The sequence below is a fragment of the Taurulus bubalis genome (genome assembly GCF_910589615.1).
Source record: "Taurulus bubalis genome assembly, chromosome: 14".
In the NCBI taxonomy this organism is placed as follows: Eukaryota; Metazoa; Chordata; class Actinopteri; order Perciformes; family Cottidae; genus Taurulus; species Taurulus bubalis.
The window spans coordinates 9,781,646-9,806,458 of record NC_136602.1 but is presented as its reverse complement, the minus strand read 5'-3'; the positions used below and the strand labels follow the sequence as shown (position 1 = coordinate 9,806,458).

Here is a 24,813-nt window from a genome sequence, read left to right as displayed (position 1 = left end):
CAGCCCAATGGCTGCCCGAACCAGCAATGAATGCCATGCTTTCATTGTAACCTCTCAAGTGTGATACTGCAAATATGTTTTTTTTTCCACTCCATCTCCCTGGAAACACATTTGAAGTGATCCGAACAGGATTTTTGTGGATTGATTGAGTTACTCCATGTGTCGTTAGCAGTGAAGTTTTCCATCGCAGGGAAGCCAGAAGTGGGAAAGATTCCTCTTTCAAAGCACTTCAACATGTTCACACTCTTTTGCTAGACGTCTACATTCACTACCGTGACTACATTGCAACAACGTGAGACCTATATGTTATTTAGTGTATCGACGTTTTAATAACTTTTTCTGGGTCATTGTTTTAAGCTGGTTACAACTAAACGTGAACGACCAAGAGGCACAGACACGGTAGCAACTTTTGTTTGGTTCATTAGTGAAATCCTAGCTTTCTTTATAGAACTGGAAAGTAATTGTCTATTTGCTTGATAGATATCAATGAAAAGCATAATAATAGAAAGTAGCACACGAGTATTGTAAATGCCTCTGGGTGGACCACAGGGGAACATACCAACTCGGAAGGGGTGGGGGTTGTCTGTTTTAAATACAATTTTGAGCTGAGTATTAAAACGCACTTAAAATATGTCTTCGTTCTCAATTAATAACCACACTGTACATGTTCAGCTGTACAGTAACCGTGGAGCTCCTGTTGCCAAACAAGTTTCTTGGTCGACAGCCACTCTTCCGCCACCCCCGTCCAAATGGGCTCGCCCGTACACGCATATTGTTACAAATCAATGCTGAAGGCTGGAAGCAGCAGCGGAGCTCCCAGCTGCTCGCAGTCCAGCTCAGTCCTGCGCTGGCTACGCTGAACTGGCGGCTGCAACTGCGAAAAGACTTTTGTGAATTTTTCCTGCTTTGGCTTTTTGCTGACGATGACCTAACATCAAAAGAGCCCCCACTGGCCAGGTAATAGGGAGTTTGTCCAGATACGTGATCGTTATAACTGTGTCCAGGCGTGCATCATCGTGTTTTCTTTCGCTGCTGTGGAGTTCACTTCTGCTGCTCATGCTGGGGTTTTGCTCTGCCACTGAAACGTTAGATGACAACATTGTTGGGTTACTTTGGGCCATAAATCACAAAAACAGGAATGTCTTTGTTTTTGTTGAATTATGCAATTGTGTGTCTGTCTCTGCTACCCTTTAAGCTACTTTAGGCACAGGGTACTTTGTGGCAAAGTAACGACAGCACTTATTTGTGGATGTCACGTTGTTGTCTTCAGCTTATATTTTACAACGTTTCCGGACAAAATTCGCTGTTGTAGAAGTTTACAACTAAGTCTCAGTCTGCTTGGCCAGCCTGACCAACCTGTTGCTGCATTAATGGGTTGCACACATTAACAAAGCCCCACACCCCCCTCAAAAAATAAATAAATAATCTATCAACCATGGTAATAAAGACCAGGCTGGTGTTAAGTAGAGTACCTGTGTAGGTGGCGAGAGGCAGTGTGGTTGCTTTGCAGCTCATATTGACATGTGGCTCCTCACCAAAACTTGTGAGAAGACATTGAAAGCAGCATGAGTGCTTTGAGTCATAAGGCTTGGTTGCATATCTCTCACCAATCTCCCCCAAGCATTTAGATTTTTCTTTTTCTCCTGAGATTGTGATCTGTAATTACAAATTTCCCTGCTTTTCTGAACATATTTTAGAATTATTGATGAGCCATTTGGTTCTTCCTCAATTTCGATTCGGTTTTCAGAGCAGAGATTAAAGGCAACATATCTAAATATACACAGTGTTTATAATAGTCCATTGTTATGACTACGTGAGTCATACACACTGCAATTATGCTATTACACATTTATGAAACTGAAACGAAGCTTACACGTGTTGATAAGTTACTGATAAGAACATAAAGAGTAAAGTCACTTGTCTTTGTATGTCTATATACGTGTGGATGTGTTCAAACTACTTCTTGGCCTTCTTAGTTCAAAATGAAAGGCACTCTGAATATGGACCGCCATTACAGAGCAAGCACCAAACTTCTTATTTGTCAGTGTTTCCTTTTCTTTGTGGGTTAGGAAGTAGCTGTTGGTGCTCATGTTTACCCCCTCTAATATTGCACGGCAGTTGGTTGATCTTTGTGGACACCATAAACAGAATACCACGAAGAACTGGTTTGCTAGCAGGGTACCTTAATTGAAAATACCTGGAAATGTTTCTGGCTGCCACCATGGCAGCGGTTGTCCTTGACTTGCAGGGGATGGCTGGCTAGTTTGGTTGACTTAACAGGAATTACATTACTGCAGTTTTCTCAAGAATCCTGAAAAAAAAAAGAAGGCATTCAACAAATTCTGTGAAGAAGAGAGCTGGCTTTGAGATTGAATGGCATTTCAGCTCTACTGTCTAATTACAAAGGGAATGTTGATAAATGCCTCACAAATACAGGTTAGGATCGGAAGAGTATTTATGATCTGCCTTTCCAGTTTTGGGAAGATCATGATGACCACACCTGGCTTTGATTAAAAAAATAAACCACTGCTGGAATTTTACAAGCAAATTCCATGTATTACATTATATCATGTGAACCTACTAATGTGAGCTGTTTTTATCTGACAAGGGCTGGTCTGAAAATGTTCTATATTGTTGCCAATATCTGAGTTTCATCAAAAAAAATTGATACCTCACTTTGGCAATATAAAAATCAGTTTCATACAAAACCCTTTGTATTTAATAAAATGTGCCAAACTTCAAATGCATTATGCATATGTGTCAAATACTGGCACAAAACAAACCAGCCATACAATACCCATTGAGTAAATACATTCTAAAATGACCAAAGCTATTATTTCAATCAGAAAGCGTATGATAAAACATATTCTGATCAAACATTCAATGGCATTGTTTAGAAAATATTCGGTCTTGTTCAAAAGAGGTACGAAACCAAGCCAAATATCTGACTAAAGAGGAAATAACACATTCTCATCACAGTTGCTAGTAATCAATTTTTGCTTTTAATATTTTAAGTGAAGCACAACTTTATGCACTGCAATTGTATTCAGCAACAGATCTGGCATTGTTAGTCTGTAGACTTGTTTTGGACATACTATAGACATAATTTATGGGAGCAATTAAGGCTGTTGGGTTTTTAAAGGGGATCGCTCTGCACTCCAGTGTGTGCTCAAGACGCACACATTTGCAACGTCTTTGTGTTGCAGGCGAAAGGCCCTATTAGAGCTTCATTCTGTCTGTGGGCAGCTGTGTGCTGAGCGAGCCACCGGTCCATTCTCCGTCAGTGTGTGTGTGTGTGTGTGTGTGTGTGTGTGTGTGTGTGTGTGTGTGTGTGTGTGTACAACTCTCCCTCAGTCTACACACTGATGCTTCCACTCTGTCACTTTCTCTCTTTTTGACTTTCTGTATATTTCAATTTTACTTTTTTGCCTGTTGCCAGAAAAGGTGAAGAAGAGGAAGAAAACATTTCTGTCCCAATACTGTGGCTCTTTCTTTCACTCGTCCCCCAGCCCAAGGCATTATGCAAAGCTAACAAAAAAGGATTGTTAGCGATGCCTGTCTGTGCCTCCATGCTACTTTCCATTCACTTGAGAAGCTTCCCTTTCTTCTCTGCGATTAGCAATCATAACTGCTCCTGCTTCAGACACACTGAACCTGATACGACTTGGTTTCAGGGAGTTAACAACAAATACTTTATTATTTAATGTTGTCATGTTGTTATTCTTCATTTTCTATATTCCTTCCTCATGATGGATTTGTAAGTCTGGCGTCTCAACGCCCACAGAGCCGACGACCTGCAGCTGAAAAGAAAAGAAAGAGGCATTCTCACATACACCAGAGAAGCACTCCCCCAACCCCCCAAGACAGGCACCACTCTCTACTTAGAGATGAAAAGCATTCTGGGACGAAATAGGAAGGCTCCCATCAACACAATCCACAGTGGATTTCCTATGGGCCAATAGCTAGGAATCATCTTAAGTTAAAACAAAGAAAAGCAAAGTTGTCTCTGCTGTTGCTTTTTGACTCTCAAATGTGATTTTATACCCTCTGGGTCTTAGTTTTGTCTGCATCTCCGTTAATTTTCCTGAGCTTCTTTGGATAGGCCTCTCCTCAAAATGTCAGCCATCACATAGCTCCTAGATGAATCATGTTTATGGGGAAATGGATGTCAAGTAAAAAAGAAAAACTAACTTTGGTTAGTGTTTGGCACAGGTGCCCTGTCTTTCTAGTACCGGTTTTCTACAGTCCGGGACAAGTTATGGAACTTCAAACAGTTGACTTCACTGGCTTTTCCTCGCACAAGCCTGTCACTTAATGTGTAACATCTTCCAAAAGTGGCTTTTTGTGCAAGCCTCGGCTTGAGAAAAGAGCCAGTGTGTCATGAAAATCTTGCTCGCACAAAGAAGGCTAATTATAATGACGACGTTGTCATACCACCCGGCCCTCGGCCTCCGCAGTGTATTCCAATTGGTTCTCTGTAGTTGTTGAGTCTGTTGGCATGCTTTATGTGTTTATGTGTCTAATACTGGCACAAAACAAACCAGCCATACAATACCCATTGAGTAAATACATTCTAAAATGACCAAAGCTATTATTTCATTCAGAAAGCGTATGATAAAACATATTCTGATTAAACATTCAATGGCATTGTTTAGAAAATATTTGGTCTTGTTCAAAAGAGGTACGAAACCAAGCCAAATATCTGACTAAAGAGGAAATAACACATTCTCATCACAGTTGCTCGTAATCAATTTTTGCTTTTAATATTTTAAGTGAAGCACAACTTTATGCACTGCAATTGTATTCAGCAACATATCTGGCATTGTTAGTACTTTACGTACACCTGCATGTCATTCCAAAGGACTGCTCAAGGCTGAAAACAGCACGATTTACAACCAATTACCCGACTGCGGAATGATGTAGGATGGTACAGATATGATCTAACACATGAAATACAATAGAAAAGTTGAAGCCAATCATTAGTTGTCTGTTATTGAGCAACGTGGCACTCCCTTTCCAACTCATAACCAAGTAAAAGTGAAAGATGGGTAAAAACAATACTTTCTTGTTGCCCGTCATATGGACCTCATCAGTGCAAGTCTTTCATCCCAAATTAGATCAAGTCACACATTCTGCCCACAATTTGATATGATTTGATCAATTAAACCAGTCCCACAAATATAAGAACTCTATGAAAGTTAAAGCAAAACAGATAAATCACCATCGTTAACACGTCTGCTTTTTTTATACTATTATTAGGAGTTCAAAGAGTCAAAACAACCAAAATGAGATGCCTTCAATTGGCTTTTAAATATTGAACCGATGCATGGGTTTTACAACACCACTATACCGCATGCTGATCATTCACAGGGTCCATATGGTGAGCCGAGCCGCCTCATGAATGAATGAATGGACCGGTGGAATGCTGCTCATAGTTTTGTTTTTTTTCTCCCACCCCCTACATACTCTCAACCCGCCTATAATACACCTCTGCAACGTGAGCATGATATTACGCAACGCCAGTATTGTGGTTTTATTAGTTGAGTGGTAGTGACAATCTGTATAACATCACTTTCTTACACAACACAGGAGTGGTCACCCTTACAAAGCTGATCAGTTGCAGGGGATTGCTAGCAGCGCTGGAGGCTCCCATGTAATGTATCCCTGATGGATTAAGGCTCTGGTTAGTGTGCACAGAACAGGCACTCATGGATAATGGAAGAAACCACAGGCGGAAAGGCCGGGATTGATGGGGGGAAAGGGGGTAGTGGTTAGTGTAATTAGTGGGGTACCTGATGTATGGAGAGTCGTGGCATGCGAGGGTCACTCCAGGGGGCAAGAGGCCCCATGCCTCCCTTTTACTCAAACTGAAACACCTGATCCTACGCCTGTCAAGCTTCTTAAGATTTCAGTTAACTAAGTTCTGGTCTGAGACACGGGGGTCGACCCCAAATGCATTTCAGGCGGCCTAAATAGAGAAGCTGTGTTGTGTATGCAGGTTGCGTGTCACTGTGCTGCAGCTTAGTAAACATGCCTTGTTCAATAGTCCAGCTTCCTATAACAAACACTGATAAAGAAATGATGAGCCGTTCAGATGTTACTCGGTCTGTGTGATGTCTTCCTGATTCACATCACCAGTTGTCACTGTTGCCCTCTGTTTTGTGTTTGGTTGCTATGGCTTTCCTATTAAATTCATAGAAACAGTGTAGTACTTAGCAACTGTTTTATGAAAGAAGTCAGAGAGAAAGCCCCCAGAAAATATCTGGGAAATCTTGAAATCATTTTAGCATAATACAATAGTATATGTTTAAGTTAGCCTTGTCTTAAAGCTATCAAATATGAGTAAACTATTAGTGATCCAAGTCACTACTTATTTTATGAGGCACCTTGCATACTATAAATGTGAAATCAGGTTGGGTTGTAATGTGAGGCCAGTGAGGCATTTAATGAGAACTCAACTCTGTCACCATGCTTGGTGGAGATGACTTGCGTTTGCCTCTCTTCGTGTATTTGGTAATAAAGTCTGTGCGTTCCACACCCAAATCAGCAGCGGCATGTGACCACAAGGGAAGCACAGCCCGACACTGCAAAGGGAAGTGTGCTTTCATATTTGCGTTTCTACTAGTGTGTCTTCATGCCAACTTAACCTCACTGGACTTTTATTTTGACTTTTAAAAATTCCCAAGAAGTTCCTTTGAGCGTCTGCAGCTGTTTTCATTGCAGAGTTACCATTAGAGGTAACCGCTTCTGTTTCAAAGTAACGGTGAGGCAAATTCTTTATAACATTTTTTAAGGAACTTTAAGTGCTGGTTGTATTTCTGCAGATGTTGACGAACAATGTCGTTAGAGAAACGATCAGGGGATTCTGCAACAGGAGTCCAGAACATGACTACTGACAACTCATAAAGTTTGACTGAATAAGCTCTTCCTTCTTTATGCACGTCTGAATATCTAGTGGTGTAGTGGCGTGTGGTTTTTGGCGAGTGTTTCCATGTCATTGGGTACTAGGGTGATGGCCAGAGGATTCAGTGGTATGTCTTGACCTCCCTAGGACCATTTTTACGACCCCTCTCATTATATGAGAGAGGGGTGGCTGTGTGTTCACCATGAATTAACAATCCACACCGCAGACTTTCACAAAAGAATGGCTCTTACGTTTAATCGGCCAAGACTACAAAAAACCTGGCAAAACTTTTCTTTTTAATGCTTTCATTTAGGTTCTCATGGCCATATCCACTGCGCAAAATAAATACCGACTCCAGGGTTTTGCACCATAAAAGGTGTCCTAGCAATGCAAGACTGAGAACTGGTTAAAATGTCAGTTCATCAATAACGCGTGACCTTTTCAAAATAAGAATCTCATATGAACACAGTGATTCACTTGTATCGGAAGAGGCGGTGTAGTGTTGGTTTGGTCGCCATCGTTTCATTAGTATGAAATGAGTTGGTTTCTTTCAGCCTCAGCCACCGATCAAAGTCTTGACACCAGACGCGCTCTGCACAAGTATGCAGTAACCAGAGCCAATTGGTGATGGACACCAAACACCCCGTCACAGAACTTTAGGGGCCCCCGAATAGGCTTCTATTCATCTGCCTGTACAAATCACCGCCCGGGCAAAGAGCCATATTATCTTAGCTGCCCTTTCTAGTGCCCTCCCGAGTCATTGGCTATTGTGAGCCAAGAGCTGCTGTCTGCACCCCAGAGTGCACAAGTCTGACTTGAATTACCATTAGATTTTAGTCCACTATGGATGTCAAATTTAATTACATGAACCTAGAATGTTGTATAGGTCCACACAATATATATTTTATCTATAGTTTATATTTAGGGGAGAGGGTTTTCTTCAGTTTGGTGTTAGTATCAAATGTGAAATGACAAATACACGATTACAGAGACCAGATTCATCATAACATCTCAGTAGACATTTGTGTGAGACAGGCGTTATTGCACTAGTTAGTATGATAAATGAGTCATCACACCAGATGATGCCTTGCTGGGCTGTAATTGATCTTTAATGCATATTTTCCAACTGCAAAAACATGGTAGCTGTCCTGAAAATGTCATATTTCTTGTAATTAAACTAACCTGAAAGGAGAAGTAGCACATCCAGCTGCAGGGCCACGATTCCTTTGATACCTACAATGCCTTGTTTAAGTGATTGTGTACAATAGTATGGAGTACTTGTAGGCGAGGTGTCCTGCAAACTGATCTCATCCTGGATATTCTTTAGTATGACCGCAACCGTGAGATGTAGCCAACAAGACGACTCACTTTAAGTAGTGAAACTCTGATCTGATCAGTAGAGGCTCCGCACAAGGGCTCTGCAGCTCTCTCTCCTTTAGGCTCTGGTTTCCCCATCATGAGGAGTTGGTTCATTAAGTAAGCATGGCTCCAGGGTTGAATTCACACTCGGGCTGCCCTCTCCCATGACCCCACTTGCCGGTCGCTACACACGCACACGAGTGCAGGTTAGCATAGCCCGGCCTACACGCATGTACAGACGCACACTCTTCTTCTCTATTTCTCACTGTCGAGGTGCTTTCTGAGCCTCGACGGATCACATCTCACGTCAGCCAAATGGGACGCTGTAACAACCTTTACACATGGCCGTCATACTCCTCCACTACCACTCTGTCTAACAACCACACTCGCTCAAACTTTGCTTCATTGCCGCGCCCAATACTCAGTGTCAGCCCGAATCAGTAAAGCAATCTGCAAAACTGATCAAGAAGAACATTCCCCTATCCTCTGACTCCCACCACCAACACCAGCCACTCTTGCCTGCAGAGGCCCAGTTGTGCTCCATTGACTCTCCGGGATAAATGGAGATAATGGGAGTCATATGCTAGCAGTTGGTTTGGGGCAGCTCTACATGAAACCTTTCTAGTCCTCATGTAGTCATGGGGCTCCAGAAGAGGGTAGGGATAGAGACAACACGGTAAAGTAACAAAACATGACTAAACTGGTTTAACATTTCTTTATCAGAGTGTTAACGAACGCCCCATCTTTTTCTTTTATGATGGGTCCCTTTTTTGTTTGCACAAATTACTGTCCCACAAGACTAATTTAACAGCACACTTGCAGCCTTCTATCTACTGCATGTTATAAGAGCGCAGCCACCCTTGCCCAACATGAAACCACATGTTACACGGGCAGGATAACAGTCGGCCTGGAAGATCCATTAGCTTCATGTGTCGCTCCACAGCAGAAAGCTGTCATTAGTCAGGAGTTGATTGGGAGTAGAATCTGAACCACGCTGGTGCTCTCTAATTGGATGCTGTCAGTGTGTTTGGTGGTTGGCTAATGACTGAGAGAAGCTCAAGGCCGAGGCCACTGCAGCTATTCCTCCTTTTTTTCCCTCTATGATAAAGTAAACGTAACTGGATCTGCCCATCATTTATCTAGATGTGTCCCATGCATCAAGCAACATCAGAGAGACTGAGTCGAACAGACATGACGAGACATGTTGAGCACATGGACCATCTGCCTTACATGGAACTCCCTCCAAGTGTCTTTTAAGAGTTTGTGTTTACTGCCACAACTACCGTCTGTGCTTTACTATCTGCAGGGTGCATGCAGTCGATGGGGAAACCGCAGCCCCATGTATGTTCCTTCTCTATTCATACTTCTTAGCCACATCTGCAGTCATGTGCTGTGAGTGATGCCTTTTCCCGGATTAGCTGAACTTTGCTTTCTGTTACAGCATGTTTAGATTCCCATATGTTCTGTGGATTATGTTGACAAGCCACATGTTCCATTATTTACAGTGTTAAAGAAACTATTTCACATAAGGCAGCATGTTTTGTTTGACAAAGACGGTAGTTTTTATAGGCGTGTAGCTATATGGAGAGCTGAGTGGTTAAGTTGCTATAAGTGTTAGGGTGGTGAAAATGCTGAATGGAAAAACACAAGTCAGCACTCCCTTTTTTTCAACTATGTCAGCAGCGAAATTTAGTTAAAGTAGTAAATTAAAGAGTGTAAAATGTTTGTTCTGAATCTGTGAATGAAGCACAAATGTCTATTGGGAAGTAACGATAAGCGAAAACATTTAAAAGGAGGTGTTTAATGTTATTTTGTGTGTGTTATCCATCCGGTCTTAGCACCATGCATTGTGCAAACAGCCAGGCACAGTAAGTGCAGTTTGCATGCTTCTCCTCATGCAGGGGCAGTACTGGATGGGACATGCTTCTAGGAATGTATATCAGCCTTGTATTAGATTGTTGCCTTCAGTAGATTTTTGAATAAAAAATGTAAAAGTATTCATTTAAAAATGTGAAAGCAAAACCTAACTTAATTCAGGGGCCAACTATTTGTGTTGGGAGGCTGGACTGGTCCCGTTGGCTGCTCTTTGCAGGCCACTGCCTTAGGCTATGCTTGAGCTGTTTTATAGGTCCATTTCTTTGCTCGTCTGGTCTATCAGCCAGACGCACCCAAAAAAAATGTTTTCTTACTCCTCCAACTTGTATACCTGTGGAAGCAGTGTGGGAAAGTGGAAATGATGTGGGTTGCAATGTTCTTTCTGTTGTGCCCTAGATTTGAACCCAGTGTTGGCATTTTAAATGAGAATTCATATTTACTTAAGTCATGTCTTTCCGTCAACACAGGGATTGGCCGACGTGTGAGAGACACCCTGCTACTGCCGCCGCCACCGCCATCAGCACTTGAAAGGCTGCTTTGCAGATGGGAGCTCACCAACCGGTCACCCGTTTCTTCCAAATGCTCTATCTGACCTCCACCCTCATCTAAGATGGCTGCCTGTGGCCTTTTCCCGAGTGCGGACAGACTGGAGCAGAGCTGCGTGTTACCATGGTGATCATTTTCTTGAAAACACTGGAAAAGAAGAAGGGTGTCGATGATGTGAGGTCCAACAACACCGAGAGTCGGCTGGTGAGAAAAACGTAACCTTTTCAATTTCACACAAAGCAAACCAGTTGTGTCAGTCAAAGAGCTGGACAGTGTTCCACGTGTTCGGCATTAGTCAGCAAAAGGAAACGGTGATGTGATTATATTACATCAGTGCATGACCACATGCCACAGATGACACTTTTAGTCACGCTACTCATTTGCACAATGCATGTAAGCACGCCAGCATGCTAAGTATTTTTCTATAGCGGTGTTAAGTTGTCATTGATGTTACAGTGAAATTTAAAACTAAACTTTTTTACTGACTTTCTACAGCTATATGAGAAGTTTCTTGTCAGTTAAATATTTTCGTGTTCACCACCAAGAGGTCCAGGATCTGTTTAGCTGAGCTTAACACAAAGATTGAAAGCAGGAGGTAAAAGCTAGCTTCACGGCGCTAAGTCTAAAGTAAAAAAAAAAAAAAAAAGCATTCTAACAACTCATAGCCATTTTTACTGCTTGTATGTTAAGTATTTAACGCGTGTTAAAGGAGTTCACTTACACAAAGTATTTTGCACACTGCATGTAACGTTGGCATCTCAGAAATCTTGTCCAGTGGGGATGTTATCTCGGTTTAACAATTAACATGTACATTTGACGGTTTCTGAGTAATTGGAAGGCTTTTTTTTTCTTTTTTGAAAGAAAAGTCAGTATAACGTTTCTTATTACATTTTGTTGGGCTAACCGGGGTTAACCATTTAGGTTATTTTTTTTAGCATGTGGGCCAATAGGCCTGGTTTTGGATCTTGGCTGCAAACTATCCATCCAGCCATCCATCCATTATCTTACACATATCGCGGGCCAGATGGCGGGGGGGCAGCAGGCTTAGCAGGGTATCCAGACATCCCTCTCCCTGGCAACGTTTTCCTTAGGGGACCTCTAGGCGTTCCCAGACCAGAAGAGATCCATAATCTCTCCAGCGTGTTCTGGCTCAACCCCTCTTATCAATTGGACATTCCCTGTAAAACCTCTAAAGAGAGGCGTCCTGACCAGATGCCCCGACCACCTCAGCTTGCACCTTTTTGATGCAAAAGAGCAGCGGCTCTACTCCGAGCTCATCCTATTTCTCAGGCTGAGCCCTGTATCCACGATCTCATTCGATTAGATCCCTACCCAAAGCTCATGACCATAGGTGAGGGTCTGAAAGGAGATGGATTGGCAAATTGAGAGATTTGACCTTTGCCAGCTCAGTTCCCTCCTCACCACAACGTTCCGGTACAACGCCCGCATCACTCACACAAACCCCACTGTCCATCTCACGCCCCATTTCCCTCTCAATTGTGAACAAAACCCTGAGATACTAGAATGCCCTCGACTGGGGCAGTGACTCACTCCCAACCTCCTGGGTGCAATCCACCGTTTTCCGACAGAACCATGGCATCATACCTGAGGTGATGATTCGCAACCTGCCAGCTTCACACTCGGCTGCAAACCAATCCAGCGCTTGCTGGCGTTTACGCTTTGATGGCAACAACAGACTAAATCAGTCAATATACAGTATAAAGGCCTTTGGAAAGTTCCGATGAATGTTGAGCGAGTTCAATATTAACGTTCACTCATGAGGTAACCATGTTGGGTCTAGAGTAGTGAACTAATTGTTCCACCTAATAGTTTTCTGCAACACAATAGCCTTTACTGTGGATTCTATGCCTTGTAGCTGGGAAAATATTTTGTTGTGGTGATAACCTCAAGGTGAGTCAGAGCAATGCATCGTGGCATTTCCCTTTTGTCCTTTGTGCAGACAGCCACCACCCTGTTATAAGAAGTGAACCGTGGGAGAGGATAGGTGTCTGATGAGAAGATATGCTTGTGAAGACAAAACTGTTTTATACACTCCTTTGTAAAAAAAAACAAAAAACGCATACAGTCACGTTTCTGTAAGTCAAAAACAGTCATTCCATTTATTGTTAATATAAAGAAATTGATTAGTGCAACCTGAAGTAAGCATTGTATACGGTTGAGGTCAAGTTACTTTAACTGTTCTGTACTTTTGGGTAAATTAATTGTAGCATTAGATATGTGTATAACAATGCATCCTATTTTATGTGCTCATTATAGGCTTTTAAAAAACTAACTTATGATAGCTATGCAATAAATGCAGTGGAGTAAAATCTACAACACTTTCTTTTTCAAATATAGTGGAAAAGATTTATGAAGTAGCATAACATTGAAAGTACTCAACTACTAGTACCTTTTTAGAATAGCAGGCAGAATTAAAAAAAAACATATTAAAAACAACGCATAGAATCTCAATCATCACTTTTGACACACATGAAGGAGAAGTCTGCAGAGACCCTGCCTTCTGCCCGTATTTTCATATTGAATCAACCTCTATAAAACATAGCACACATGTGGCAGATCGTAAGTACACATTAAAGAGGAAGCCACAAAAATGATAGACACAACAAAAAAACGCAAATACCGCAAGGCAAAACGGTCAGGGGGCGTGTGCTTATGCTGTCATTGAGCTGTGGAGGAGGGGCCAATTTTGAATTTATGTTTTTACCACAAAATCCTACTCAATGTGCCTTTTTTTGAGTAAATATACTTTTGTTACTTTCCACCACTGGACCTACAGGGATGCAGAGATGAAGTGGTTACTGATTGTCTCATTCGATCGTGGTATGATGGCAAACATGTTTGACTTTTTTGTTCCACATTTATTGTTTTGTTTTTTGTGTCTCCCTAACTGTCGGTCCCTATGTTTTCCTGTCCTCCACAGCGTAAGCACCACACCATGAGCCGAGGGACCACCCTCTTCTCCTGTGGAACTTTGGGTGGGTTATCTTCCTTTTTGCCTTTCTGTTTGTCTTTCCCAATCTTTCTGTCCTCTGCATTCACTCAAGATCTGGACACGGGACAGTACTAATGGTTGAGGTGGGGTCCTTTTGTCATAACATAATTTCACAAATGTAATAGCATAATGGATTGCCCATTTGACCCCTTGTAAATTGAACCATCAAAGTCAGCGACCCCCACAGTCACCGTCTCACTCTTAATCCACTCGGTCTCTCACTTCTCCCTTTCTCTGTCGATCACTCATCCCCCACTCATGATCAGGGTGCACCTGCCTACACACAACGTTGCACACCACTCTCATGGGAGTGTCTGTAATTGAATATGCTGTTGCCTATGTCAACAATTTCCCTTTGGCTCTGTCAGTGTTGCAGTAATTGTGTTAAAAGACATGCTACTTACAGTAGCTATTATGCCGCATGCCATGTGGCGTTACAGGGAGGAGCACGATTCACTGTTTCCACTGTTAATGTTGACGTTAACATTGTCCAGCTTGTCTTGTTAGTTCAACCAACACTTTGTATCTTGCTTTCAAAGTATGGCCTTTTGAAGTTCATCCCTTTCTCCCTTTGTCAGGACATTCCTGTCAGGTCGTCACTGTAGCCCCCGCACATTGTTTGTCCGCCCAAAACAATGATTTCTGTCCACAAGTCTCTAAGAGAGCGTGCCAAAATTACAGACAAGTATCCAAAAGGACGGGAATTTGGATCAGCAAGGCGCCTTTTTTTGCCAAAAGCTTTAATAGATTCACGGCATGAACACTTGGCTTCGTAGCTCAAGCCACTATGGCACTTTACTGGAGGTGTATTATCTCCCACAGCTGTGTGATAGACTCTTTTGTGCAGATTGGGAAATAGCTGGCAAGTCATGCTGCTTTGCGAAGCATATTCTGCTAACCACTTGACTAGTGGGAGTGACTTGCCAACTGGTTCACTGGCTGATTATTATTGAATATGGAGATCAAGTTTTTGGGATCGGCAGTGTTCAGGCCCAGGTTTGAAATAGTCCGGTGTAGATGATGCTTTTCTGTTGGATACCTTTTTTTTTAAAACGGCACTCATAACATTTAGTGGAACAACTTGCATTGTACTGAGGAACAGTCAGACTTATTTGGTGATCTAGGATTTCTATTGTAGCTTATTGTCTTTATCTATGAAAGTAATGGAGACAGGAACTTGATTATAATGCTGAGAGTTTAGCCCCAGAACAGAATCAGAATCAGAATCAGAAAAACTTTATTTATCCCCGAGGGGTAATTAAGAACAGAACAACTTACAGCTGAGTTTTTAACTTCATGTCCTCTGTTTGTGTGAACAATACTTAAGACATGGCACACGGTGATCATTTTGAGTCATGCTGTGGGCAACTCAACAATTAAGTATATCATAATTAACACTACCATGTTATTCATTAAAGAAAACATTCAACTTCTCCAGACACACAAAATATGAATGCTTGCTGTCAGCGTTCAGTACAGTTACACAAGAGCAGCAATGGTTTGAACTGTACAGCGAGTCCTAATCCTGTCATTTACCATAGGGCAGAACAATTATTTGTTTAGATCCATCACATCTTTTCTGTTGATTTTAGTGCTTTGCTGTGTGTAACTAGACATTACATGTTCCTTCCAGACATTTGTACCTTTTTTTTTTAAGCTAGAATTCATCCTGCTGACATCAACGTATTGCAAGTGTGCTTATAAGGTAGATGATGATAAGGAGAGATGTACAAAAAGAGCTCTTATTGAGGTCAATGAGAATGAGTTTGTATGTTTTGAATATTGCAGAGGCAGACAGGTGGCTGGACCTGGGGCAAAGCTGTGCCATCCAGCAGAGAGCTCCCTGCCAGCCTGGTGCCAGTCTGGAGAGCCTGTGGGATGTGATGCCTGAGCCGGGGGGCTGGCACTGGGCCAAAGAGCCAGGCAGCGCCACGGCAATCACCAGTCTGATAAGAGATCTGAGCCTCGGCAACAGCGGCATGACCGCCCCCAACTCCCCCACCACGTCGGCCACTGCTCACTACACCACTACAGCCACCAGCCAAGCTCCTACGGCACCTCCGAGCAAACGGCAGTGTCGCTCTTTGTCGTTCTCTGATGAATACAGTGGGTTCCGCTCATCTTGGAGGCCCCAAGGCTCCCGAGTGTGGACAACAGTGGAGAAACGAAGGTGCCACAGCGGAGGAAGTGTTCGGGGAGGAGCGGGTTTCTCCAGTGGTCATCTTCCCGCCATGCAGCGTAGCTCCAGCTTCAGCTTGCCCTCACGCTCCAGCATACCCTCAGATGGAGCCATGGAGCTGCCATTCTTCAACCATCGACTGCCTCTTCACCCTCAATTCACTGCCTCTCCAGTCTCCCCTACCTCTCCTTCCTTGCATCATCACCACTCCCGCCATCACCACTTCCTCAGGCCCCTCTCCCTCTCCCATGAGCAGATCAGCCTGCCAGAGCTTAAGAGGGAGGAGGCGTCGGAGGCCAGCTCTCCAGACTCCACCCCAGAATTGGGGAGGCGAGCGGGCCTGAGAGCCAGGGCTACAGGGTGTCTGTCCCGGAGCAAGTCCCAGCCCTGCGTGCTGAATGACAAAAAGATTGGTATGAAGCGCAGAAGACCAGAAGATGCCCAGGAGCAGCGGCCCTCCCTGGACCTGGCAAAGATGACTCAGGTTAGCTCGAAATGTCAAACCCATGTTGGCATGCACAGACAAGCGCACACACACTCACATTCAGTTGAATGCGTGTTATTATAATTGGACTAACTTCACAGAGTTTAGTATCCCTGACATGCATTGACGTAACATGTCCTTAAATCATAACACAAATCAGCATCCGTTAATTTCTAATCTGGCTTCAAGTCTATTTAATTACATCCTGGCCCAAACACACTTATCAAACAAAATCAGACAAACACCTTTTTGTTCTGAGACCAAGGGGACGTTCAAGAGATCCTCAAACACAACTTGGCTGGTCTCTTTCTCTGAGTCTGATGAGGAACTGGACTAAATCAAGCAGAATTGAGTTTTCTGGGTCGTCGGTCCGAAGCTTTAGGGCTAAGCGATATCTGGCCTCCCTCACTTTAACTCGGGGAGTGGTGCTTACTGAAGAAGCATTCCTCATGTTCGGTCACGCTGCCTAGCGCCACGCTCTGGCAAGCCCGGCTCCGGTTTATCATTTCATTTACTCTGTTGGGTAAACAACCCGTCCAAAGGTTGGACCCCATTTGCTTCCTCTCTTCTTCTACTTCTGCCATATATATTCCCATATTTCATCCCCAGTGCTGCATCTTCCCTTGCAATCAAATGTGATTCATAGTGCAGATATTTGAATGGGTTCTGAATTGCTTTCCCCAAGACACAAGTTTGTTTGTTCATTTGTAAGGTCAGAGGAGGCAGTGGAACAGCCAGAGGGTAAAAAATGACCCCTGGACAAACCAAAACCCAAAATGGAACCGTTGAAGTATTTTAATGACATGTACTGTTTTGATGCTTGGCAGTGCTCTGGTGTTTTTACAGAACCCAGAAAAATCTTGACTCTTCACATCCTGCCTCATTATTCATTTAAAGGCTCTTGAAATTCGACATAAAGCTATAGCAACAACGGCAGGCATCAATACCAAATCCAGCACGTACTCCTGAATATTCCGGCTTTCTTACACATGTTACTCATACGACACACTCAAATCTTCCTTCAACTTACCTCCTGTCTCGGAAATATGGTTCCTTTCCGGTTCTCCTAATAGAAAGTACCATCTATTTATCCCTCTACCCCTCCCTTCCTCTTCCCAAAGATTTCTGTTCCCAGCCAGTCACCCTCAGGACCTAGCCAGGGTTGGATCAACAAGGCTTTTGTAATGGAGCCTAGCGAGCATGTTTCCTCTAGTCATGCCAGCTGCTAAGAGGGGAAAAATCAGGCTCGATGATCACACGTATGCACAGATACACACACACACACACACACACACACACACACACACACACACACACACACACACACACACACACACACACACACACACACACACACATGGAGTCAGTTTAATGTCAACTCTGGTCGCAGCAGTTCTTTGATGCAGGAGCACACATTTGCAGATGATAGACATTGTATCTGTTCTAAGTAGTTAACGGGCAGAGCCATTGTTTCTCGTTTCAGACTCGAGTGATTGCATATACAGTACGTAGCACTGTTGAAAGGAGGCGGGTTGTGCAGGTTAGATTCATTATTTCAGTATCTACTGCCACTGTTTACTTTCTCACTCTTGTGTATGCCTGAAGTGAGGAAAGTAAGCAGCAACTCAGGACATGTACTCACTTACTTCTCCTTCGCTTCCTACGCTACTTCAGGCTTAACTCGATGTGAGTCTCCCTGACAATGACCAGTCAGGCTGCATGCACGGTGCTGTGTCACATAAACTAAATAAATAACCTGAAGCACCCGTTGAAGATGCTCATAGTTGTCACGGGTTAAAGAGGTGGTTTGTCTCGGTGATGACGAAGGGAAAGCTCTCGTGGCTGGTAAACTATCTGGAAAAGGAAGTGATAATACACAAACAATGAGCTGTGTCTGTGTGTTCACCTTCAGGGAACGGCTGAGATTTTACCGCCTCGTATGTGAATTTGGTTCTTTGCCTGAATTTCTTTATTTTTTCAATTGTTTTCTTATTACATATATGGTATTAGACTTGTATTTATTTACTTAAGCTGTTTTGGGGGAAACTGGATGTGTGAAATGACCACTAACACTCCTTTTTCACCTGGCTACGCACGCACACACACTTTCTCCCTCTCACTCCTTTCATCACAAGACTCTCGAACTGAAAAAGCATTCCACTCCTATGGAAGCATTTGACAGACAATTGCATTATAATTGACTACTTACTTGTTGGTAGCTAAAATGCAAATTGCATTATTGAATTTTGATTTAAATCTTGACATGATTAATGCATATGCAAGTGTGAAATGAAATGCTATTCCGCCAAATGCTTCAATACGCTCTGCCCTGCCTTTGGGTGTAAAGAGTCATTACTTCTCTCACACCTACACACTATACTTAATCCATTTTCTAGGTGTGTGTGTGTGGATGAGTAATACAGTTAATTTAATGAAAAACAAAAATCATTCATGCATATTTGTGATGGCAAACCCTGTCACTTGTCTCCCCATTGCAGTTTATTTCTGTAATTTGTTGTACTAGCTAACGCAGAAGGTTGTTGTAAAGTCTGCTGCAGGTTAGGGTGGGGGGTTAAGGATTGTGAGAGTCAACATGTTACAAGTCCCTCGAGTGTGTTGTCAGTGGAACATGGTGTAATTTGGCCTCTAGATTCCTCAACCACGTCAATGAAGGCGGGTGTGAATTCTGGGGATGCATGTCATGCTTAGCGGCTGTAGCTTGACTACCGTAGGGATTTACGTGCGGCCACCCCCCAAAATTCATTGAATATTCTCCCTGTCAGCCGCGGGCACCAGTTCATTCCTCTGTCCGCTGCCGCATTTTGATCCCAGACGACGGGCCTTGTCACCTTGGCCCGTCGTTGTTGTTTCCTCTGCATAGTGGGTGTAGCAAGTTGTCAGACCGGGAATGTTATCTCTTGATTCTAGGTCACTTTGCTGAATGATGGTCGACGCTCACACTTTGTTTTTGAGGAAAGGGCCCATGTGAAATGCCTTGTTATACATTTTAAGGAAAAATTACAGGCTATCATTGACTTAGCTGCGTTAGAGCAGTATGGGTGGTAGAAGGGGGTGTGTTGAGCCAATGCTTGGATGTGTGTGAGTGTGTGTGCTTGTGCATTCAGGAGAGAAATGTCGGGGTGAAGAAAGGGGGTATTATTTCTGCAGGGAAGCTGGCAGACACACTCCTCACCCTGTCTCTATTAATATCTTCTCCCTGGCCCAAGTTCAACCTGCTCTGCTCTCCTTTCTCCATCTTTCTCCATTCCTGGGATAGCGCACATGGTGATCATAGCTGAGCATCGTGCCCCGCGGGCATTAGAAGACCTACGTAGGTGGACGTCTTGAGGTGCGGTGCTCGAGGTTCAAAAACGACAAGATGTGACTTGTTCCAAAGGTGCTCTGTTAAGAACAAACGGCAGTGTGTGCAGTCACCCCTGCTTGTTCAGCCTATGATGCATCTAAACATATTTATCTTCTATTTTGTATCTTACTCGGAGGCATTCACTGGGCAGTACAGTGAATACCAGACAAATACAAAGAACAAAGCAAAGGCAGACACAGACAGCAACACCGATAATTGATGCGAAGGTGTGCAAGTATTTATTCTGGCTGTCAGGAATGAGTTAACTTCTCCTGTCTTTGCCTGCACCTCTGCTCTCTCCTTTTGTTTTGTAGCTGTTTGCCGTTGGAGGTCTGTGTCCCTGTCTTCCTGGTAGCCGTTTGTGGCTGGGTGTTGTTAATCTGACCTCAACAAATGCACTTATATTTTGAATCTGTCAATAGAATGTGTGTGTGTGTGTGTGTGTGTGTGTGTGTGTGTGTGTGTGTGTGCGTGTGTGTGTGTGTGTGTGTGTGTGTGTGTGTGTGTGTGTGTGTGTACACGTCTCTGTGTGTAAGTCTCAAGTTGACAGCGGGTCCTTTGCCAAAGTACTTAACAGGGTGTTTGTTGTTTGCCCTAATTATCAGGAGGATATTTGCCTAGCCTCTCGGCTTTTGCTTGTGCTTCTTCCCACATCAGCTGCCTTTCGATTCCCATGTTGTTGAAAATGTCGTTACAGGGGAAATTTTGGTTTTGTTGATTGTGGTTTAGAATAATGGAGCATGTCTACCAGTATATCAGTTATGTATATAAAAAAGTGGAAAAGTGCGCTTTCTTCTAGAGCGTAATCCAGTGCGAATTGAGTAAACCTTAAGATTTTTATACGTATCATATTTTATTTGAGATCTTATTTATTGTCAGCTAGTTGAGTATAACAACATTGGACAACATTTTTTAACCTCTTCTGTCTTCTTTATGAAAACAATGCGACATCATTAATCTGCTCGGTTTGTTTGGACGTATCGTAAACCGATACAAGAGTTGCTGTGCGTTCCTAGACCCATACTACCCTAGTATGGCAGAGAAATATTTAGTATGTTCCAATACATAGTGTGTTGACTGCAGCGTGCCACAAAATATCAGGGTGTCCTAATGCATCCAGTGATATTTTGCAGAATACAAGCCAGCATTTTCTGGCTACTCTGACCAACAAACTGACCAAATATATGTTATACCAAATGAGTATGTGCCAATTTAATGCAAACTGCATGAACCAGTATTTAGTTTATCAGGACAGCTGAAGCATGTACTAAAAGTCAAAAAGGAGTAGTATGTGATTTGGAACGCAGTCTTGCTCTTTTTCTTTTGCATGTCTGGCGTGCTTGCTGCCCCCAGTGGTCGATACATGTGTCACACTATTGAAGCACCATTGCCAAATCTGAACAGTTAAAGGAGCACTCCACTGAGTTTGGGCTCGACACTTTTAAGGATTACAACTTTCAAAGTGCCAATTATTGAATCAGAAAATTATTAGATTACGAAAGTAACCTACCCAACAGCTTGTTATGGCCATGACTTATGTAAAACACGACAGCATGAGGTTAGAGAGAGTGTGTGTGTGTGTGTGTGTGTGTGTGTGTGTGTGTGTGTGTGTGTGTCCATCTGGATGGGGGTCTGCTCAAGTGAAATGAAAAAACACAAAGCTGGGTACACAGCAGAAATCTAACCCTGCTCCCCCAACCTCCCACCACACCCACCCAAATCCCAGTCAGCCTCAGTCGATTTTTATAGAAAGCATATTGTGGAGAAGCTGCCTCTCCCCCTTCCTTTCTACCTTCCTCTCGTCTCCTGCTCTGCTGTGATAATTAGTAGTGGGGTAATACCGGGGGTTGAACAGAAAGAGCGAGGGCTCAGAAATCCCTTTTTCCACTCCAGTGGGGTAACTACGGCAAAAGCCAAAAGGCCTCGTGCTCCTCACATAAGCACCCTAAGCATTTGCAGATGAGGTATCCCGCGGTTGAGCATCTTACATGTAAAGTTAATCCAGCAAAAGTGGGCCAAATTTCAGACAGCCAAAATCCTGTCCTATAGTCTTCTTTTGGACCGTGCTAAATCGGAGCAAGGAAAAGAGTGAGTCTACTAAAAGCCGACTTAAGAAAGGGAGACTCCCAGCTCATTGTAACAGGAAAAGCAATGTCCTAACACACTAAGGAACATTAGAGGTGTCCGTCATGTAAACCGAGGCGCTATAGAGAAAACCCTCATCTCTATTCACCTCCATGCCTCCAACATCTGTTGCTGGGGCACTGCAGAGATCATTAACCCCTTCACTGCGCTGCACGGCTGCCTCTCTTTGTTGCACAGAGGATTTCAGGGTGGAAAGAGAGCATGAAAGACAACTTTTAGTGAATTAAATCCCCCTGAGGTCAAGTGCAAAAACACAGGCGGTTGTTCACATACAGATTCTCTCCGTCTCTCCATTGAGGGCAGAACTGCAAAATATCAAACACAAGTTTAGGTTCCCAGTATGTGTTTCACATTGGCTTCCACTGTGATAAATAGGCCTGGAACATACGTTTGAAACACGATACCTTTGTGGTTTTGCAACTCATCTCAATGTTTTGTGTGCTTTTCTAAAGCCAGACGGTTTTGTGTATGTTCTTCTCCACTTTTGTGTCTACGCGTGTGCTTGCGTGTTTACATGCTCGCATGCCGTCGATGAAAGGGAACGCCTGCTCTTGGCTGCCCAAACTGAAACCCAATTTCAAACTGACATCTTGGAAAACCCTGAGCTTGATCCCCCCCTTCTCCCTCCACCCGACAAACCCCTGCACTTTTATAGCCTCATTAGAGTGAAGCCAGAATGTGAACATGAGCTGAGGTACGCAAACAAACATCTATTTTCCCTCTTTGTCTCCTCTATACAGAAACTTCAGACTTTTCAGAGCTTGAGCTGCCCTGGATTCTCAGCCACCGACGGCTGCCAATCAGGCCTGCCCCCTCCCACCTCCAACCAACCAGATTTGGACTTCACTGCTGTGTCCGAGTTGATACTGGAGTCACGGCAGGAAGTGGCAGGAGATGACGACGAAGAAGATTCCTCCTTTGAGGAGCTGGATAGCGACTCGGCTTGTAGCGTGGACTCGCGGCCCGGCTCTCCTGTTGGCATGGTGGCCGGCAAACACACCCTCTGGAAGGGTGGGAAACAGAGGGACATTTTCCAGCTGGGGGGAGAGCTCGATCTTGATCAGATTGAGAGAAACTGAACATTGTATAGGAGATTTAAAAAGAGTGAGTCTGGACTGTTGGAGAAAGTTATTGGACATTGAGGATGTGCCGAGAGATGGCTATTAGGAAACGAGGAAAAGGGTGGAGGAGTGGACTTTGAAAGGGAAAGAACAGGGAAGTGATGGATGATAAAGGATGTTGTTAACAACTGCCTTTTTAATGACACATTTGCCTTGAACATTATCACTGTTTGAATCAAGAAGCAGTGACTTTAGTTTTTTATTATTATTGGGTATTCAGCTTAACTCAGGAGCAGGAAAGTGAGGGTTAGTCTAAAAAAAGAAGAAGATCCCAGCCCCCACTGTCTTTACAACCTGATGACCTTTCCAAAGTCAACTAACCTTAGGTTTGTAGTACTGTAGCACTAGCTGGGCTCGCCTGTATTTAGCGTGAGTTTTTTTTTCTTTTTTTTCTCAAAGATAGTGGGGGTCAGGGAAAAGGTGAAACAGGGAGGGGGGAAACAACATGAAGACTCTTACCCTTGACCTTCCTCTTTGTCTTTTGTGCACACATGAAAATCTGATCTTTTTGCTGAATGTAGGCTCAATAAGCTTTATGAGGAGTTTGGAAAATGACAGTGCCTTCTTTTGGATGTTTGCTCTACCGGTTCTCTCGCCTCAATCGAAGCCACCTTTTCTGACCTTTTTTGTAGTTTCTTAATATGCAAATTGTATATTTGAATTAAACACAGAATCTCAAGTTTTCAGTTCTAATATCAATGTATATTTTTCTAAGTAACTGTTTTTTATGAGTTGTTTATGAAGGAGGAAGAATACAACGCCTTTTCTCTAACCGAATGGACATGAAATAAATGTACAACCTGCACTCGTATGTCTGGTTTAATTTCAGCTCATTGATGAATGCTTGGTACGATGACAGATTTCACTTTGACACATCAAAGGTCTGAATAACCTGCAAAGTTTCCAGATACCATTTAGAAGTTATGCCCACTTCCTGCTTCACATTTTAGAAGCATTTCACTGAGGCGCACTCATTCAAACGTCATAGATGCATTTTTGACATCCTTTTGTTTAGGTACTTTACAGCTCTTGATAAAGACGGCAAGTTCAGTAAACATCTGTGTAATGCCCTGTTGTTGCCAACCAGCCACCAAACAAAAAAGCAGGAAGTCTAGACATGAATTTTCCCCTGGTCTGTAACCCAGCATTGACCAGAGGATGTGATGTCAGGATAAAATGTCCCGGGACCTGTTTGGCCGACGGACATAAAAGTGTGTTCCTCCCTGGGATGTCCTATCATGTCTCTCTTATGTCTGTCCAAGTCACAAAAAAACACATTTGAAGCACCTGCCACCTATTATAAGCCCTACTTCTTTGTGGGTTTCTGTCTTTAAACGACATTAAAGGCTTGTGTCGTCACTATTACTGGCGACCGGGGAAGCTGAATGCTGACATAAAGAGATAGGACAGATTGTTTTTCCAACACTGGGAGGAAAGCCCTGGCTGCAGAACAGTGTTTATGTCCAAAACAGGATGTTCCAGCCAGTTGCAGCTTTTCCTTCAATCATGGCCTTGAAGGAAGGTGAACTCAGACATCTCAACCCTGAGGTGTTGGCTTACACAAACACACACCAAACACATACAGCACACACACTCGTTCAAAGGCCCTGAAATGGATACCGAGTGTGCTTGGCTTGTCTATGCAGAAAATCTGTCACCCGGCCCATAAAAACTGTATTAGCTGTCACTTTCTTCTTTCCAATAGGTGAGAGATTGTCTTGCCGTCTTTAGATGTTGCAACAATAAGGATGAGTCGATAAAAAGAAGGACAGAGAGCTCAAATTTAGACGGCTTAAATTTAGAGGATGTAAAACAAAAACCAC

General features: G+C 43.3%; 1 protein-coding gene across 1 annotated transcript; it reads left to right on the top strand.

Annotated features, from left to right (window-relative positions):
- Positions 1–834: 834 nt before the first annotated feature.
- On the top strand, positions 835–23,788 carry LOC306746985 (protein FAM53B-like). The gene is made up of 5 exons (XM_079229975.1): positions 835–957; positions 10,606–10,888; positions 13,626–13,680; positions 15,486–16,360; positions 22,610–23,788. The coding sequence occupies exons 2-5, from the start codon at positions 10,808–10,810 to the stop codon at positions 22,946–22,948; spliced, it is 1,350 nt and encodes a 449-aa protein (XP_079086101.1). The 5' UTR covers positions 835–957; positions 10,606–10,807; the 3' UTR covers positions 22,949–23,788.
- The last annotated feature ends 1,025 nt before the right edge of the window (positions 23,789–24,813 follow it).